This window comes from Phyllobates terribilis, unplaced genomic scaffold (assembly GCF_046119375.1).
Source record: "Phyllobates terribilis strain yellow unplaced genomic scaffold, ASM4611937v1 Scaffold_7__3_contigs__length_470593459, whole genome shotgun sequence".
Classification (NCBI taxonomy): Eukaryota; Metazoa; Chordata; class Amphibia; order Anura; family Dendrobatidae; genus Phyllobates; species Phyllobates terribilis.
In genome coordinates, this window is record NW_027362767.1 from 65,067,410 (window position 1) to 65,087,263 (window position 19,854).

General features: G+C 46.4%; 1 protein-coding gene across 1 annotated transcript in view; it reads right to left on the reverse strand.

Moving 5' to 3' along the window:
- The window catches only part of BRF1 (BRF1 general transcription factor IIIB subunit), a 250,484-nt gene extending 231,608 nt beyond the window's left edge, over window positions 1-18,876 (reverse strand). Inside the window, exons 1-2 of the mRNA XM_073638665.1 lie at window positions 18,572-18,876; window positions 8,844-8,924 (exon numbers count right to left, since the gene is read on the reverse strand). Of these exons, the coding sequence (XP_073494766.1) occupies window positions 8,844-8,924; window positions 18,572-18,755 (265 nt within the window). The 5' untranslated portion in view covers window positions 18,756-18,876. The remainder of the gene's footprint in view (window positions 1-8,843; window positions 8,925-18,571) is intronic.
- Between the last annotated feature and the right edge of the window lie 978 nt (window positions 18,877-19,854).

Consider the following 19,854-nt stretch of genomic DNA (forward strand, 5'->3'; position numbering starts at 1 on the left):
GGTTTATGACACAGGACCTTGGGGACTTCATGTGTTCCCCCCCATACCCCCCATATAGGCCTGGTCTGTAACAGTGCTGGCTTTTCACATGCAGTGTCATTTACGGAAGCACCCATATGTTACTGATCAGAATGAGATTCTCAAGATTGGGGGCTCCAAAAAGCAGGGGCAGTTGAAAGGGGCCTAAAAGTGTGGGCAGCTGAGCAGGGTGGTTCCAAAAAGCATGGGGCAGCTGAAAGTGGCCTCCTAGGAGTGGGGTCTCCCAAAAGCAGGGGCCTGCTGAGCGGCGGGGCTCCCAAAAGCAGGGGCCTGCTGAGCGGCGGGGCTCCCAAAAGCAGGGGCCTGCTGAGCGGCGGGGCTCCCAAAAGCAGGGACCTGCTGAGCGGCGGGGCTCCCAAAAGCAGGGACCTGCTGAGCGGCGGGGCTCCCAAAAGCAGGGACCTGCTGAGCGGCGGGCTCCCAAAAGCAGGGACCTGCTGAGCGGCGGGGCTCCCAAAAGCAGGGGCCTGCTGAGCGGCGGGGCTCCCAAAAGCAGGGACCTGCTGAGCGGCGGGGCTCCCAAAAGCAGGGACCTGCTGAGCGGCGGGGCTCCCAAAAGCAGGGACCTGCTGAGCGGCGGGTTCTCAGGTGGCTCCCATGCAGGGTGAGGTGCTCAGCGGCCTCCAGGTGGGGATCCTAAACATCTATTTGTATAGGGCTCCTACAATGTAACACGCTATTACTCTAAATATAGTTCGTAGTCCATAACACTAGAAGATGTTTACATATTAAAACAGGTCTGCTTAGCTGCAAACAGATCCACAGTGACAAACCGTGGAAAATATTTATACATAAAAGATACAAATAACTTTAGGCGCTACTAACATTTGGCAGCGATGCATCCACTTCCTCTTCCAAGGTCATGAAGCAAGAAAAAAAAAATAGGTCACAACGTGGCCATTTTACAAAGCTTCTTGAAGTTAAATAGATAGTAGAGTTGAGCAAAAAGACTTGCAGGACCCTGGCTGGTGGCTATGCGGGCAGCCTATGGTTGCTGGACCAGAACCTAGTGCCCTCCTCTTATATGTTGGCATCCCTGCCTCCTGTTCTGATTTGTAAGCTCGGCAAAACGTCATCACCAAAGCACAACATGCGTCCAATATCATGCGGGATTTACAACTCAGAAGAGGCGCTGGAGACACCAGAAGATAGGAGGAAGATCGACGTAGCCGCAGGACCTGCAAATATTTTTGCTCTACAAAACTATGGCAACGTTTTGACCTCCTATTTTTATTTACTTCCTTGGAAGTGAAAGGGGATACATTGCTGCCAATTGTTAGCAATGTCCTACGATTTTGCAGCCGATGTGCATCACAGCAGCAGCGCTCTGGATTAGATATCTGCAACAAAGCTTGACACAAAATGCAGGGATTTTGCCATGGTTTCACAAAAAAAAAAAAAAAAAGCAATTTGTGATTTTGCAATGAGCTTTAACTTGTGCAATTGTACGCAATTTTCCAGAGCAGTTCATATAATGTCTTGCAAAGAACAATCGCAGCACAAAGTCTAATAAAATTCCATTTATAAAGGGGAGGGGTGTTAATCCGCAACATGTGCATGCATCTTAAATTGGAAAGAAAATGAGAATAATCTGTGGTAAGATTACCAGTGAAAGCTATTTGTGCCCCGCATACCAGGGCGACCGCTCAGCTCCGAGAAGAAAAGAATCTAATTTGAAAAGCATCTATTTATAAGCCACAACAACTGGATCTGACTCAACATTCCTCCTGTAAGATCTGGACCCTGCAAAATACAAAGAAATCCAGCAGAGGACAAAAGAAATTCCTTCTGCTCTTAAGTTATTTGTGTAGATGCCACCTACTGGGCACTCCTCTGACTGCACATGGCCTGCAAAAGTCATCAGAGGGCTGGATATGGTGAAGTACAGTCTGCAGGGATGTCTGGATTAACAATGGAAGAAAGGTGTCTGTAACTTCTTGGAGCATCTGTGCTTTTATGTTAGCTACTCTTATTACAGTTGTGTGTTTAATGTCATATCCATCCATTCGGATCATGAAAACCGCCATGTGTCTGGACCCTAAGGGTACGGAGCAAACGGAGCCATAACCGCTGGATTGCTCCATCCTTCTTTTACAGTCACAGCTCTGTGGAGAAGCTTTTAAGAAATCTTATGCACTGACTGCGGAGAATATCTACAGTGTAAATTATCCGGCGTTCTGGATTAAAATTTGCAATGCAAACAGTGAAATGTCCATTTTCACAATGAAATCTTCAGTGGATCTTATTGTGGGAAGTGTGCAGAGGAAACGTCACTTACACGCATTCCCTAAAGACCTATTTACGTTTGATGGCAGCAGGCGTTAAACGATGGCAGATTGGGGGTCATTTACCAGTATGACCAGAATGATAGTCAATACATAGTTAAGTAGGTTGAAAAGAAGACCTAAGTCAATCAAGTCTGGATACGATCTTTCATATCATAATCGGCAGCACACAATACGATATCTGCCGATAAGGATGATTGTAATGTCGGCATGAACGATGCAATCACCCGTTGAACAAGAGTTTTGCTCATCCATCGGTTGACTGCTAGCGTGGTTACACAAGCCGATATAGATCGGCAAACGAGCAGATTAAATATCAGCCGTTTCATGGACCTTAAAAGTGATATGTCCCTAAATGCTATTAATCTGCAGGAAATTAGCGTTACAATGCTGTCCAGCTGCCATACTGAGTGTGTGGCTACAGGGAGAAAATTAACTTTATTCCTCCCAGAAGCTGTCAGCTTTCAGTCATAAAGGCATGGCCAGAGCGGCTACAGTCAGCACTTACATTGTGGGAAGACACTGTAAACACGCCCCCGTGCACTTTGATTGACAGCTTGCTCTCGGGGCATGCTTGCAGACGCAGGGCCCGGGGGCAGGCAGACGCAGGGCCCGGGGGCAGGCTGACGCAGGGCCCGGGGGCAGGCTGACGCAGGGCCCGGGGGCAGGCTGACGCAGGGCCCGGGGGCAGGCAGACGCAGGGCCCGGGGGCAGGCAGACGCAGGGCCCGGGGGCAGGCAGACGCAGGGCCCGGGGGCAGGCAGACGCAGGGCCCGGGGGCAGGCAGACGCAGGGCCCGGGGGCAGGCAGACGCAGGGCCCGGGGGCAGGCAGACGCAGGGCCCGGGGGCAGGCAGACGCAGGGCCCGGGGGCAGGCAGACGCAGGGCCCGGGGGCAGGCAGACGCAGGGCCCGGGGGCAGGCAGACGCAGGGCCCGGGGGCAGGCAGACGCAGGGCCCGGGGGCAGGCAGACGCAGGGCCCGGGGGCAGGCAGACGCAGGGCCCGGGGGCAGGCAGACGCAGGGCCCGGGGGCAGGCAGACGCAGGGCGCGGCAGTTCGAATTTCAATAGATTTTTAGTTTTCAGGGAAAATAAGAGATGTGCATTGATGTATGGGGCGGGGGTCAGAAGAGATAGCAGCCTGCTGAACTAAGCTGCATTTCATGGCCTCTTCTGATCCACAATGACGGCACCATAGACCTGGACATCCAGAATATGGATTGTAACACAGGCCTATTACTGTAATCCAAGGAGAGGTGCTTATTATGTGGTAACAGGCTGTCAGTATAACATCTCGCTGTGTAATACAGCCCTGCTCCTGTCTCCTTCCCATCATGTCATGCCCGATTAGCGGTATACAAGGGCAACTATTCACTTACAAGCGGCTGGAAGGAGCATTCTGCTGAGCGGGCAGTTACTGGCAGATGACGACACGCTGCAGCCCGGTCCGCCTCACAGCAAACCATGATGAGAGGGTAAATATGGCGAGTACACGAGAACTTCAGCTGAAGAGCAGAACTCACACAATCAGCTGCACAGCGGCCACAGCGCAGGGGGGAAACGGATTCATTGCACTGAGGCTAGAAAATAAATTATAGATGTAAGACCATAGAGCCCCCTGCTGGATGTATGAAGAAAGCACACCCAAAAATGGCCGTGGATGCTGAAAAATTAAAAGTTACAACTTATCCCACTAAACAAAAAAAGAAATGAGGAAAAAAATAAAGAGCAAAAACGAAAATGGTCAGTGTCATTAGGGAGTTAATAAGGGTCTTTCTGTACAAAGCCGCTCTGGACCTTTGTAGTGCAGGTGTGACAGGAGCAAGATGGAGGACTCTCCACAGTTACCTCAGAGAAGTGACACCGCTCCGGCTCACATAGCGGGTGGCAATGACTGAGGAAGCAATGGCTTCCTTTACCTCAGAAAGGCACGCCTGAGCCATTTATAGTGGAAGAGACTGGAATACATTGGCAAATCTGAGCCAAAAATCAGAAGAAACTGCCATTTTTTCCCCCACACACAGGTGGTTCAGGTATAAATACCGGCTGCGATACAGAATATATTAGTCAGAAACATCTTCTAAAATTGGAGTCTGACTAGAAATACAGATTTCACAGGATTTTAAAAAAAAAATCGTGACCAAAAACTAAACATTCCCACCTACTTTTGACCATTTGCAGCAAAAAGGGAGAGAATTTATGTAATTTCTGTGGTAAAAATCCCACAGAATTTACATCTCTACCACAGAACACGTCTGTACGTAACGCCGCCTGAAAGACTCTGAGGTAAAAAGTGCAACCTGAGCGGAGCTTCACCTCAGGGGAGGTACAATCCCAACCAGCCGCCACCTGCGCCGCACGACACAGCCGCCACCCGCGCTGCGCGACACAGCCGCCACCTTGCGCTGCACGACACAGCCGCCACCCGCGCTGCGCGACACAGCCGCCACCTTGCGCTGCGCGACACAGCCGCCACCTTGCGCTGCACGACACAGCCGCCACCTTGCGCTGCGCGACACAGCCGCCACCTTGCGCTGCGCGACACAGCCGCCACCTTGCGCTGCACGACACAGCCGCCACCTTGCGCTGCACGACACAGCCGCCACCTTGCGCTGCACGACACAGCCGCCACCTTGCGCTGCACGACACAGCCGCCACCTTGCGCCGCACGACACAGCCGCCACCTTGCGCCGCACGACACAGCCGCCACCTTGCGCTGCACGACACAGCCGCCACCTTGCGCTGCACGACACAGCCGCCACCCGCGCTGCGCGACACAGCCGCCACCTTGCGCTGCACGACACAGCCGCCACCCGCGCAGCGCGACACAGCCGCCACCTTGCGCTGCGCGACACAGCCGCCACCTTGCGCTGCACGACACAGCCGCCACCTTGCGCTGCACGACACAGCCGCCACCTTGCGCTGCACGACACAGCCGCCACCTTGCGCTGCACGACACAGCCGCCACCTTGCGCTGCACGACACAGCCGCCACCTTGCGCTGCACGACACAGCCGCCACCTTGCGCTGCACGACACAGCCGCCACCTTGCGCCGCACGACACAGCCGCCACCTTGCGCCGCACGACACAGCCGCCACCCGCGCCGCACGACACAGCCGCCACCTTGCGCTGCGCGACACAGCCGCCACCCGCGCTGCACGACACAGCCGCCACCTTGCGCCGCACGACACAGCCGCCACCTTGTGCCGCACAGATCAGGCTCAGCTCTTGCATTGCAAAATTTTTCATACACTAAGTAGTCCCAAAAATAGCAGGCACTGACCTCCTGCACTAGCACAGTTTCAGCTTTGACAGATCCCCGAAATTCAGAAGCTGCGCTCTTAAGCCACATTCACACGTTCAGTATTCGGTCAGTATTTTACATCAGTATTTCAAAGCCAAAACCAGGAGTGGGTGATAAATACAGAAATGGTGACATGTTTCTATTATGCTTTTCCTCTGATTGTTCCTCTCCTGGTTTTGGCTTACAGATGTAAAATACTGACCAAATACTGAAGGTGTGAACATGGCCTTAATTCAATAGCAGCTGCTGACTGGCTGCAGTGTTTACATGAGGGGAGCACTACTTCTTTTAAAAAGGAGTTGTCCAGGTAGTGACCAACTCTTTTAAATAGTTAAATTTGAGGGTAAATATATATTTTTTTCATTTAAAAATATATAAATTAAAAATATAATTGAATTGTTATTTGAGTACGAGTCAAAACGGTAAACAGCTCTGACACTGTGTAAGTCACAGAGATATATCCAGATGTATTTTTTTACATACATTACAGTAATTTCAGAAATACAATATACAATCAAAATCAACCCAAAAGCCCTTCCTTGGGGACAAAAAAAATGTAAGAAACACAATATTTTCTTCAGAGCATATAACAAAGACAGTTGCCTAGATAGAAGGGACTATGTTCTCTGTGTTACATCTGGCTGCTGGAGGTGTTTTCTGCTGATTACTGGGGGAGTCTGATGTCGGACCCCCGCCAATCTCATGGTTAAAATGCCCTTTAAACTGGAAAAACAGGTTGGACAGTAGATGGATTAGTCAAATGTAGATCTGCTTGGATAGTCATCAATATGGAGAGACCAGACAATCCCTTTAAAAGGAAATTTATTGTGGTCCTCATCATTATACACACCAGGTGAAACAACGGTGTCACTAATTGAATTGGATTGTTCAGTATATCCATCTTTTCGGCCCCGTTCACACATTCAGTATTTGGTCAGTATTTTATATTAGTATTTGTAAGCCAAAATCAGGAGTGGGTGATGAATACAGAATTGGTGACTTGTTTCTATTATACTTTTCCTCTGATTGTTCCACTCCTGGTTTTGGCTTACAGATAGTGATGTAAAATACTTATCAAATACTGAACGTGTGAATGTGGGCTGAATCCACTAGTGACCACCAACACATCTTTTTACTGACCTGCCATATAAGAGACTAGCATCCCCCGATGGGTGACAATCCAGCAGTTGTCAGCTGTGCACTATAGCTGATAACTTGCATCAGTGTTGGTTCTGACTATGGCTGTTTAACCCCTTAAATGCTGCTGTCAGAGGCTACAGTATCTAGATGGTTAACAGAGTGTGGGGGCTCCCTCTCTAATCCCATCAGCACCTTGAGATCTTGTTTTTTACGGGACGGTTTGGCGTTTTTATTACTATAATTTTTTTTACATACGACGTTTTGATCGCTTTTTATTCACTTTTTTTGTGACTCAGTATGATGAAATAGCATGTTTTTTTGTTTTGTTTTTTACGACGTTCGCCAAATGGAATAAATACTTGGACAGTTTTACACATGTTGTGTTTTGCTACGTATTTAGCAGCAGATTTTTATGCAAATTTTCAGCTGCGTCTAGCAGTACCAGCAAAGTCTATGAGAAACCAGAATTCTCTGTTCACACATGCTGCTATTTGTTTGCTGCGTATTTTCTGCCTTGCTTGCGTGTTTGGAAAATAGAGCACGTCACTTCTTTCAGCGTTTTTGCAGCAGAAAACGCACCGTATTTGCTGCGTTTTTTCACCCATAGGAAGTAATGGGTGGTCAAAAAAACGCAGCAAATATGCAGTAAAAAACGCAACAAAACCTGCATTTTTAACGCAGCTCTTCTCCTGCCAGAGAAAAGTTAGAAGCAGATTTGCAGAAGATTTGCAACAGAAAAAATAGGTGTAAACATAGCCTTGTAGAGCGGGTCGTTCTGGATGCGGCGATACCAATTATGTGTATGTTTTTTCGTTTATTTTTGTTTTATCCCAAACACTGCATTTTGAGCGGTGAAACGGGTTTTAGCAATTTGTGTGAGCTTGTTTTATGTTTTTTTTTTACAGATTTTATTACACTTTTTTTTTTACTTTTTCACAAAGTCCCACTGTGGGACACGTGTAATTTTCACTTTGATCGCTGGTCTCATACACGGCAGTACTCCTGTACTGCAGTGCATGAGACCTGTCAGTGAGTCACTGACTCACTGTGCCTGTGAGATCCATCTTATTGCTGGATCTCACAGGCCACCGTACCCTGGGATCATCACATGATCTCAGGGTACCATGGTAACCGGCATCGAAACCGGCCAGGGCCGATACTGCAGTGTGTCACCTGGCACAGACAGCTGACACCCGCGGGAATCAGCGCCGCCGCCAGGCGCCGCTATTCACTTATCCCTCAGCGTTGTGAAAGAGTGGCGCTGAGGCATAAGTACCCTTAACTGACGCTGTAAAAATGTGTTACGCGGGCGTTAAGGGGTTAAAGGAATAATCAAAGTTTGAAAATTGCAAAAAAAAAATTTAATATTTCTAAAATTTCTGATCTTTGTATAAACAAACGCAAAACATATCTAGCTAAATTTACCATCATCATAAAGTATAATGCGTCACGAAAAAAACAATCTTAAAAAATCAATGGGATATGTTGAAGCATTTCCAGAGTTATTACTACATAAAGGGACACTGGTCAGATTTTAAAAAAATTGGCTCGGTCACTAAGGGGTTAATGTCATTGCATATTGCTTTGTTATTAGATATGTGGTAACATTATCACCGATGGTCTTTAAAGTCCAGCACCGGGACCCTCTGATCCGAAGAACTAAGACCATTCAGGTAACATGGGGCCGTCTTTGCAGTTCCCTGTACTGATGGAGGCTATGAGCGTCGCTGTGAAGGTAAAAATTATAAATAAAACACTTAATACTGTGACCCCCATAACTCTGAGAATTCGGGTGGTCCCACCAGTTACTCCTCCATCATCAGGAAAAGAAATGTGTTGGCGACATGGCAGATTTTATTGTGAGAAAATAACTTTTATTACCAAAAATAAAGAAGTGAGCCAAGCTCAGGAGACACTATCCATTAAGAAACTTTGCAGAATAAATTCCTTTTCTAAATTCCGTTTACATTTTTGGAAAATTAAGAATTACGAGAGAAGAAACATGGACGTAGGCCTATGATTTTATGTAGTGCTCGCTTCTATCGTATAGAACAAACGTCATGTCATCTACGTACCATTCTGTAGTGTTTGGGTCCGAGATTCCTTTCCCAAATTTGTGTGAAATCCCCCGACAAGTGTGGAAGATTTTCCAATACCTAGAAAAGATTGAGAGAGATAAGGCTGTGTAGTGAACACAAACTGCATGATAAATTTTGAGTGTAAACTGTATTATATATATGTACTATAAAATAACAATTTTAGTATAAATATTTTAATAATTGTTTAATTGCAGTTGCGTGTATATACACACAAACACACACACACACACTGAAAACTTGAATCTTATAAATACTGCCATCTACTGTACAAAGAAGAAACTGCAGCACATCTTGTATTGTGTGCGTGGGCAGCTATGCAACTTGCATTTCAAGACAGAGGATACATATCTGTTCCAACTGCCACATACACACATCTGCACGGATCGGCTGAGCATGCACGTTTATTGTAACTGGTACTGTATGATGAGACGCTTCTGGGCAATGACTAATAAGGCAATTTGGAATTAGATACTGGCAGACCCCATTGCACATTGGATTATCAGCTGATTTATCTAAGGCAGGGATGTCAAACTCAAACACACACAGTGCCAAAATGAAAAACTTGGACAAAGTCATGGGCCAACCAGTATACAGTATAATGGGCCCCACATAGTCCTCCACACAGTATAATGGGCCCCATATAGTCCTCCACACAGTATAATGGGCCCCACATAGTCCTCCACACAGTATAATGGGCCCCACATAGTCCTCCACACAGTATAATGGGCCCCACATAGTCCTCCATACAGTATAATGGGCCCCACATAGTCCTCCATACAGTATAATGGGCCCCACATAGTCCTCCATACAGTATAATGGGCCCCACTTAGGGGTGGAGGTTCTGGTGTTGCAGGCCAAATATAATCACCCTGGGGGCCAGATTTGGCCCACGCGCCAGAGTTTGACATGTATGATCTAAGGTGTATGTCTTTCTTGAGCTTTGTACATGCATTTATTTTTCCAGCTCACACTTTCAGCACACAAAAAAAAGTGTTAGTAAAAAGCAGACAAATTCTTCAGTCTATATAGAGGTCCCCGAGCCCTCTGCATTAGGCCCCATTCAGACATCCAATATTCGCGTAAGAGTGTTATCCGTGGTTTTAACAGACAGTCTATGGGGCGATTTTAGCATTACTTGGAAAAGTGCTTGACAACTTGGTCACACTATATAAATCCATGCAACCGGCATGGATTTATATAGTGTGACCAAGTTAATAGTTAAAAAAAGAATAAAAATGGTAAAAAATAAAAAATAATGATTTTACTTACCTTCCAAAGGCCCCCGGTCTTTTCTCCGCTGCGTCCGGTCTCTTGTATGGCTCACAGTGGTGTGAAAGGACCTTTCATGACGTCATTTAGTCATGCGACAGGTCACGCGACCGCCGAGGTCCTTTTAGACCATCGCGAGCTGTACAAGAAACCGGACATAGCGGAGAAAACACCGGGGGCCATCAGACGGTAAGTATAATCTTTATTTTTTATTTTAAATTCTTTTTTTTAACAGATTCTATGGTACCCGGGTCTGGAGGAGAGTCTCCTCTTGTCCAGACCAGGGTATCATCCGCACATTTAATCGCTTAATATCTGTATGTGTTCATGCGGTATTATGCGATTCAATGCAAGTCAATGGTGGCGATTACGCTGCGTGTCCACAAAATTAATGGACATGCTGCGTATTTTTCCGCAATGATAATCCGCAGCAGAAAATTCTGCAGCATGTGCACAGCACATGCGGATTATCATTGGGGACCATGGGGCACGTATTACCAAGCGTTTTTTAAGCATTTTCGCTGTGGAAATTCCACGGCAAAAACGCTTGAAAAACGCATAGTGGCCACGCAGCCTTATAGTGACTGTATACAGGTCTGTGCACTTGTAAAAACTTCTATATCAGCAGCCCCCTACCAGCTAACAAGCCGAGGACAGTGCTACTTTACTGCTTAACTCTAAGAAGTACACTGGTTCAATATTGCCAGTATAGTAATGGCAGCATGGCTGGCAGCCAGGGTACGGGATTGATTTCCCGTCCAGCTGTAATGGGTCTGATCAAGGTGCAGATATAAAGAGGTCTTCAAACTCCAATGACGGGAAAAAGCTCAGGAGCGGATATTTGCTTTGCATAACAATGTCACTCGCCAGATCGTACGCTCACAAAGATCCATTTTTTCTGACATTTGTTGATTTTCTGCTTATGTCAAGTTGCTAAGAGCAAATCTAATTAGAAAATATAAAATCAATTCTCCCTCTTATGTGTCACACGCCACGCAGGCTCCAGAGAAAGAAATAAGACGTAGGATCAGGAGCGGGACGATAATGCTTTCTATTCATGTCCCGCACTATGTGGCGGTACGGAACCTAGCATGGATCCAAATGTCAATCATATCGAAATAGATATTGGATTATTCTCAACCAGGTTCTCGTTTACAAGGTTTGTAACCTCCTCTATTAGGGAAAAGTACAGAGTTTACATTATTTCAATGGCTTCACATAGAGATGAAAAAAATCTGATTTTAAGAGAAAGCTAAGTCACAAATCCAATTGGATTTTTGCTGCAGTTTGCAGTTCCGATGCAGCTTTTGAAGCTTTTTTTTCCCCTACGTTTTTTTCAGCTTTTTGAGTTTAATGCCAAGTTTGTAGCAGATCAAATCAGAAATACGCATAAAAAAAGTGATGCAGAAAAAAAAAAAAAAAGGCTTGCTGTAAAATGAAAAATCTCGATGTTACATCAGCTTATCTCCCCGAGAACACAAGGATGGGACATGTTGAATTCCAGCAGCCCCATCTTCCTTTCCCCTGACATCGGAGGACCCATATACATTAGGCTATGTTCCAAAGATGAGTATTTGGTGAGTTTTTGATATTGCACCTATTAGGTAAATGAGGCTAATTGTTTTATTTTTATTGCGTTTTTGATGCTCTGGTTTTCCTTTATTTTTGCTGTCATACTTTGAATAAAGCTGCTTTGTTTTTTATACTTTCTGTTATTTGGCTTTAGCAAAATTTTATTGGTACAGTCATGTGCGGATTAAGCGCTTTTTTTTAATCTGCGGATTTTCCGCATCTAACCCATGTCTATGGGGGAAAATCTGCACAAGCTCAGCGTATCTGCAAAGGAAACTTTGCTGGAACTGTCAGAAGCTGCGTTTTTGACACAGCAAAAATACACACCTGCTTAGACGAATGTGCGATACCAGCTGATCCTGGACTCCTCTAAAGGTGTTAGGGTCGTAACATCATCATCACCGCCAACTTTTTATGCAAATAGAGATAAGCAGCAGACAATAAGCAAACTATATAGAAAGTGAGAGATTGTATGAACAGCACTGATCGGCTCAGTGTATCATTGATGTGACAACTCAGCCCAGGTAAACCCGTGTTCACATCTCACTATGTCTACATGTTCAGCAAATAAGGCAGGAAATCTCTATATCCATAAGGCTTCATCATATTCACCGGTACCCAACACACAACGAAAGTCTTGCAATTTTCACACTAGCTACTACGACTAATACAGTGCTTCACACAAAATTAGAATATCATCAAAAAGTTAATTTATTTCAGTTCTTCAATACAAAAAGTGAAACTCCTATATTATATAGAGTCATTACACACAGAGTGATCTATTTCAAGTGTTTATTTCTGTTAATGTTGATGATTATGGCTTACAGCCAATGAAAACACAAAAGTCATTATCTCAGTAAATTAGAATACTTTATAACAACCGCTTGAAAAATGTTTTAAAATCTGAAATGTTGTCCTACTGAAATGTATGTTCAGGAAATGCCCTCAATACTTGGTCAGGCTCCTTTTGCATCAATTACTGCATCAATGCGGCGTGGCATGGAGGCGATCAACCTGTGGCACTGATGAGGTGTAAGGCTGTGTGCCCACAATGCATTTTTTAAGCGTTTCCGCAGCGGCAATTCCGCTGCAGAAATGCTTAAAAAACACATGGTAGAAGGCCTGCCATGTTCCCCAATGATAATCCACATGTGCTATGCACATGCTGCGGAAATTTCTGCTGCGGATTATCATTGCGGAAAAAACGCAGCATTACCAATTATTTTGCGGAAGCGCGGCGTTTTCGCCGCCATTGACTTGCATTGGAACGCATGGATTATGCATCACTGTATATGTAGATGTGCATTCCATGCGTTCTAATGTGCAGATGGTACCCAGGTGTGGAGGACCGGAGACTCTCCTCCGGACCCGGGTACCATAGAACCTGTAAAAAAAAAAAAAAAAAAAAAAAAAGGATAAAATAAAAAATATATGTTATATTTACCTTCTGACGGCCCCCACTGCGCTAGTCCTCCCATGCCGGCAGATCGCGATGCACTGAAGGACCTGCGCTGACGTCATAGTCATGTGACGGGTCACGCGATGCTGACGTGGGCAGGTCCTCAGTGTACCGCAATCTGCCAGCAGCCAGGACGGAGTGAAGCAAGACTCCGGGGGCCATCGGAAAGTAAGTATATATTTATTTTTTTATTTTTAACCATTCTTTGGGGGTCACACTATATAAATCCATGCCTTTTGCATGGATTTATACAGTGTGACCAAGTTGACAAGCACTTTCAAAGTGATGTTAAAATCGCTTGGAAAGCGCTTGTCAACCCGCATGCGGAAATGCAAGTGAAGAACGCTTCACATCCGCATGTCCCTGGCAGGAAAACGCATGTACAATCCGCATGTAAAATCCGCATGTGTTTTTTCTGCCAGGGAGATGCAGAAACGCTCAGGAAAAATCCGGAGCATTTCTGCATCATGGGCACATAGCCTTATGGAAGCTCAGGTTGCTTTGATAGCAGCCTTCAGCTTGTCTGCATTGTTGGGTCTGGTGTCTCTCATCTTCCTCTTGACAATACCCCATAGATTCTCTATAGGGTTAAGGTCAGGCGAATTTGCTGGGCAATCAAGCACAGTGATACTGTTGTGTGTAAACCAGGTATCGGTACTTTTGGCAGTGTGGACAGGTGCCAAGTCCTGCTGGAGAATGAAATTCCCATCTCCAAAAAGCTTGTCAGCAGAGAGAAGCATGAAGCTTCAGTCTTTCCTGGTAGACGGCTGCGCTGACTTTGGTCTTGATAAAACACAGTGGACCTACACCAGCAGATGACATGGCTCCCCAAACCATCACTGATTGTGGAAACTTCACACAAGACCTCCAGCAGCTTGGATTGTGGCCCCTCCACTCTTCCTCCAGACTCTGGGATCTTGATTTCTAAAAGAAATGCAAAATGTACTTTCATCTGAAAACACCTTGGACCACAGAGCAACAGTCTAGGCCTTTTTCTTCTTGGCCCAGGTAAGACGCTTCTGGCGTTGTCTATTGGTCATGAGTGGCTTGACACAAGGAACGCGACACTTGTAGCCCATGTCCTGGATACGTCTGTGTGTGGTGGCTCTTGAAGCAATGACTCCAGCAGCAGTCTACTCCTTGTGAATCTCCCCCAAATGTTTGAATGGCCTTTTCGTAATCTTTTCAAGGCTGCGGTTATCCCGGTTGCTTGTGCACCGTTTTCTACCACACTTTTTCCTTCCACTCAACTTTCCATTAATATGCTTGGATACAGCACTCTGTGAACAGCCAGCTTCTTTAGCAATGACCTGTTGTGGCTTACGCTCCTTGTGGAGTGCGTCAGTGACTGCCTTCTGGACATCTGTCAAGTCAGCAGTCTTCCCCATGATTGTGGAGCCTACTGAAACAGACTAAGGGACCTTTTTAGACGTGTAGTAAGCCTTTGCCGGTGTTTTTTGTTAATTATTCTAATTTATTGAGATAGACTTTTGTGTTTTCATTGGCTGTAAGCCATAATCATCAGCATTAACATTAACATAAATAAACACTTGAAATAGATCACTCTGTAATGACACTATATAATATATGAGTTTCACTTTTTGTATTGAAGAACTGAAATAAATGAACTTTTTGATGATATTCTAATTTTGTGAGAAGCACCTGTACTAGATTCACACTTCCTGTTCTATATAGATAACTTTTCAGCTGTCTCATTATCTTTACAGACAGAATTACAAATGAATGATCGCACTGGATCCATCATTAACAATAGATTTCACAGCTCACCTCCTCCTGTACAATGACTGATAACACCTCTATATACAGCAGATAACACAGGATCTACCATTCACAAGAGGTGATATCACAGCTCACCTCCTCCTCCTGTACAATGACTGATATCACCTTCATATACAGCAGATAACACAGGATCCACCATTCACAAGAGGTGATATCACAGCTCACCTCCTCCTCCTGTACAATGACTGATATCACCTTCATATTCAGCAGATAACACAGGATCCACCATTCACAATAGATGATGTCACAGCTCACCTCCTCCTCCTGTACAATGACTGATAACACCTCCATATTCAGTAGATAATACAGGATCCACCATTCACAATAGGTGATATCACAGCTCACCTCCTCCCCCTCCCTGCAGGATGACCTTTGCCCAGATTAGAGCATGTTCAAATAACATTTCTATAAAAACAAATAGGGTCTGGGTTGGTCTATTGCTGCTAATGTTTATGTGTAGGACGTAGAAGTCTAATATTAGCCCTTGTTGCCAGATTTTAGAATTTCTTGGATTCTGATTTAAAAAATGAAAAAATTACTAAAAAAAAAATACAATTAGCATAAGAATCTGATCTAAACAATAGATAGTTTTCTGATGACACATTGCCTCTAAATAGGTTGTCCAGGAACAAAACTTTCTTGTCTGATAGTGCTGCAGCTATAGAAAATAACAGCGCTATACTGGCCCTCTCTGGATATAGCGATGCCCGGTGTTTGATGACAGGACAGATTGTAGCAGTAACGTCACTATTACATCAGAAGTGAACACTGCAGCCAATAACTGACTGACTGCAGTGGTCATGTGCATGGTAAGTGTGATGTCACCATGGGAGCACTGGTACTGGAAGGGTGAGAATAGCTTTGTGTTTGTTATTTTCTAAAGCTGAAACCCAATGGGACAACAAAATGTAATCCCAAACAATCCCTTTCAGACTGGATTCACACAAACGTATAAAATAAATCGGTCCGACGTTGTTCCAGAAAATTAGGACAAGTGTCATAAAAGTACAATGTGATTTTTCTCACCTAGCATCCGAATGACATGCATATGTAATCTGTATGCAAACCTTTTTTTAACATCGGCTTTTACATACTGTAATTCTCAGTCATTTAAAGCTAGTTTACAAACTGAGATAGATAGAATAAATAGGATAGATGTCCTGTAGATATTTAATGATACAAGCCCCCTATGTATAATAAACTAGCACAGTTTTAGCACCTTTCATGTGGCACTAAAGGGTGTTTAGCCTTATTTAACCTACTAAGTAAATACTTAATTTCAAAAAATGGCATGGGGTCCCCCCTTTTTAAATAACCAGCTAAGGGAAAGCAGACAGCTGTGAGCTGGGATTATTATTATGGGAAGGGGCCAATATCCATGGAGCTTCCTAGCCTATTAATAACAGCTCACAGCTGTCATTTTTTTCTGGGCCCTCAAAAACGCAATGATGTGGGGTCCCCCTATTTTTAATAACCAGCAAAAGCTAAGCAGACAGATGTGAGCTGTTATTAATAGGCTGGGAAGGCGCCAAGGTTATTGGCCCCTACCCAGACTGACAACACCAGCACTCAGCCACCCCAGAAATGGCGTATCCATTAGATGCACCAATTTTGGCGCTTAGCCTCGGCTCTTACCGACTGCCGCGGTGCGGTGTAAATTGGGGTAATGGTTTTGGGGTTGATGTCAGCTGTGTAACGTCTGCTGACATAAAGTCCAGGGGTTAGTAATGGAGAGGTGTCTATCAGACGCCCTCATTACTAACCCTGTAGTCAAAAAAAGAAACACACATACAAAAATCCTTTAATTGTAAAAAGCACTCCCCGGCAATTACCCTCTTTTACCCATTTATTACATATATAAAAAAATAATCCACAGGGTCGTCCGTAATCTATAATATGGACGTCACACAACGATCAGTAACGTGACTACTCACTATGGCCACCGGACCGCACTGAGAATAGCGTGTGAACCCGGATGCTGTGACAAGCAATGTTTTCTCGCAGTACACTCATCCGATTTATACAGCAGGGTGAACGAGCCCATTCACATGAGATGAAAATCAGCCAAACCTCCCCTATACATCAGGTTGGGCATGACCCATATTAACAGATGTCAGAGAAAAGAAGGATCACACATGTTGAATTTCCATATGTCCGATTCTTTTGTTTTTCCCAATAGATTAACAGCCACCAGAGGTGTCTGACATCAGCTTACTTCTGGGAAAAAAGGCATATGTATGGAGGAGTGGAGAGAGAGTGGTCAGCTGACGGCTAAGGGGGGCAACCAGCATCAGCCACATCAGCCTAATACCCCGCACAGACACAGGCGGATCATTGTGTTATAACCACATAGTAACCAGCGTACAACAAAGGAAACACACAAGTCACCAGCACAGACATCGCACCAGGTTACAAAACCAATCGCAGATCGTTCCAGATCTACCGAGCAGTTTCCTGCATCAGCAGCGAAGCCGACAACACTTCATGTACATTCTGCATATTCTCATCATGGACAATATTCTAGGATAAGTCAGAGATATTAATTACATTGATTTACAAAACAATTGTATGCTGCGCCCCCTATCTGCAAGGTGCATGAAAAAAGGTGAAAAACTGGAGCAGTCGCTCATTGCAACAGGCCGTCCTCAGAGAAATGACAGGAATTCACACAGGAGGGAGGCAAATAACCCAGCAGCTCGTATAAAGTGGTGCCAGGAGAAAGAGGGACGACTGCCCGTACCAGACTGCACCATGTCCTATTGCCCTCTGTGCCCACAGGCCCCTGCGCCCCGCTCCTGCCCTCTGTGCCCACAGGCCCCTGCCCTCTGTGCCACAGGCCCCTGCGCCCCGCTCCTGCCCTTTGTGCCCACAGGCCCCTGCGCCATGCTGCCTTCTGTATACAGACCCCTGTGCCCCACTGCCCACAGCACACAACCACTGGCACCACAATATACATGACAGATGTAGCAGCTCAATGACTTCCTCAGCTCCGGCCACTGCACACGGCACGGTGCCCCCCACTGCGCCTGGCGCTGCACACGGCGCGGTGCCCCCCACTGCGCCTGGCGCTGCACACGGCGCGGTGCCCCCCACTGCGCCTGGCGCTGCACACGGCACGGTGCCCCCCACTGCGCCTGGCGCTGCACACGGCACGGTGCCCCCCACTGCGCCTGGTGCTGCACACGGCACGGTGCCCCCCACTGCGCCTGGCGCTGCACACGGCACGGTGCCCCACACTGCGCCTGGCGCTGCACACGGCACGGTGCCCCCCACCTCTCCAGGCACAGCACGGTGCCCCACTTCTCCTGGCACTGCACACAGCAAGGTGCCCCACTTCTCCTGGCGCTGCACACAGCACGGTGCCCCCCACTTCGCCTGGCGCTGCACACAGCATGGTGCCCACCTTTCCTGGCACTGCACACAGCACTGTGCCCCCCACTGCGCCTGGCGCTGCACACAGCACTGTGCCCACCCTTCCTGGCACTGCACACAGCACTGTGCCCACCTCTCCTGGCACTGCACGCAGCACTGTGCCCACCTCTCCTGGCACTGCATGCAGCACTGTGCCCACCCTTCCTGGCACTGCACATGCCCAGTCTCTTACCCTCTGAGGACACGAACTGTCCCACCGCCGAGGACCCGCCGCCTCCGGTCTCCACGAATTGCACCTCGGACACAATGATGTTGTCCTCCAGCACCGAACCGCAGCCCGTACACACCGCATCTCCGCGGGCCGCGTCCACATCTATGTCCGTGCAGCCGCAGCTCTTACACACCCGGCTACTCATGGTGGCGACTGATCCTCACATGGAGCTGAGCAGCCGGCCCCGGTCACGGCCTGCACACGGCGGCGCTGCAGGCCACTTCCCGATCCAAATCTCGCGTGACTGAAAACCAAGGCAACCGTAAGGTGTACACACGCCGTCATTCTGAAAATTCACCGCTAGATGTCGCCCTGATACAACTAGCCGCAGCACAGGACCAGCTGTCGCCACCACTGGAGCCGCCGCCATCACATTGGTTGGATACCAAATCTGCAGAGTACTAAGAGAAGCTGCTCTACAATCGTTATGTAATGGGAAATACAAGAATTGCTAAAACAGTCAAGTCATCTTGTTATTCAATGCTTTATTCACCTTTGGGGTCTATTTTTATTATATATATTTTTTACTTAAATGCATGTATTTAGGGCTAACGATCACTTTTGCAATTGGGCTTCATTAAAATTTTTGCACCATTTTGCTTACAGGCTCTTTGTTTTCTTCTACATTCACATTCAGTGTGACATGCAGAAGTAGTGCTGTTGCAGTGTGACAGTCACAAACAGTGCTGTTGCAGAGTGTGACATGCAGAAGTAGTGCTGTTGCTTTAAAAGCATTTGGCAACTATTAGAAGTAACACAAGCACAAGAGACAGGAAGTGTTGTGTTCCAGAAGCATCCAGCTACTAGAGGGGTTAACCCAGTCACAGGAGACAGGGAGTGTTTTAGCAGAGCCCCAGGGGGGATTGTCAGGAAGTTGTTTACTGTCTGGCTGGAGCCAAGAGAAAGGTGGTGTGTGTGTTCTGTATCTCACAGAAGCACCACTGCAAGTGAAAAGGATTCAAGTCAGGAGTGAAGCTAAGCACAAGTCAGGTAGAGTTCCTGAACTAGCAGTGCAGTGTATTGTCAAGCAGAAAGATAAGGCTTACGCCCCTTGAGAAAGGCTTACGCCAAAACGCGCGTCGGGGGAGGTGCACTGTGTGGCTTGTCTGGACCCTAAAAGATTAAGGTAATATAATGCAATGGTTATACTGCTATGGTTATGTGGGATAATATAATCTATGTAAATCGATGATATATAGCCACATGCCTATAATTATCATGTGACTTTTCACATTTTGCACTGT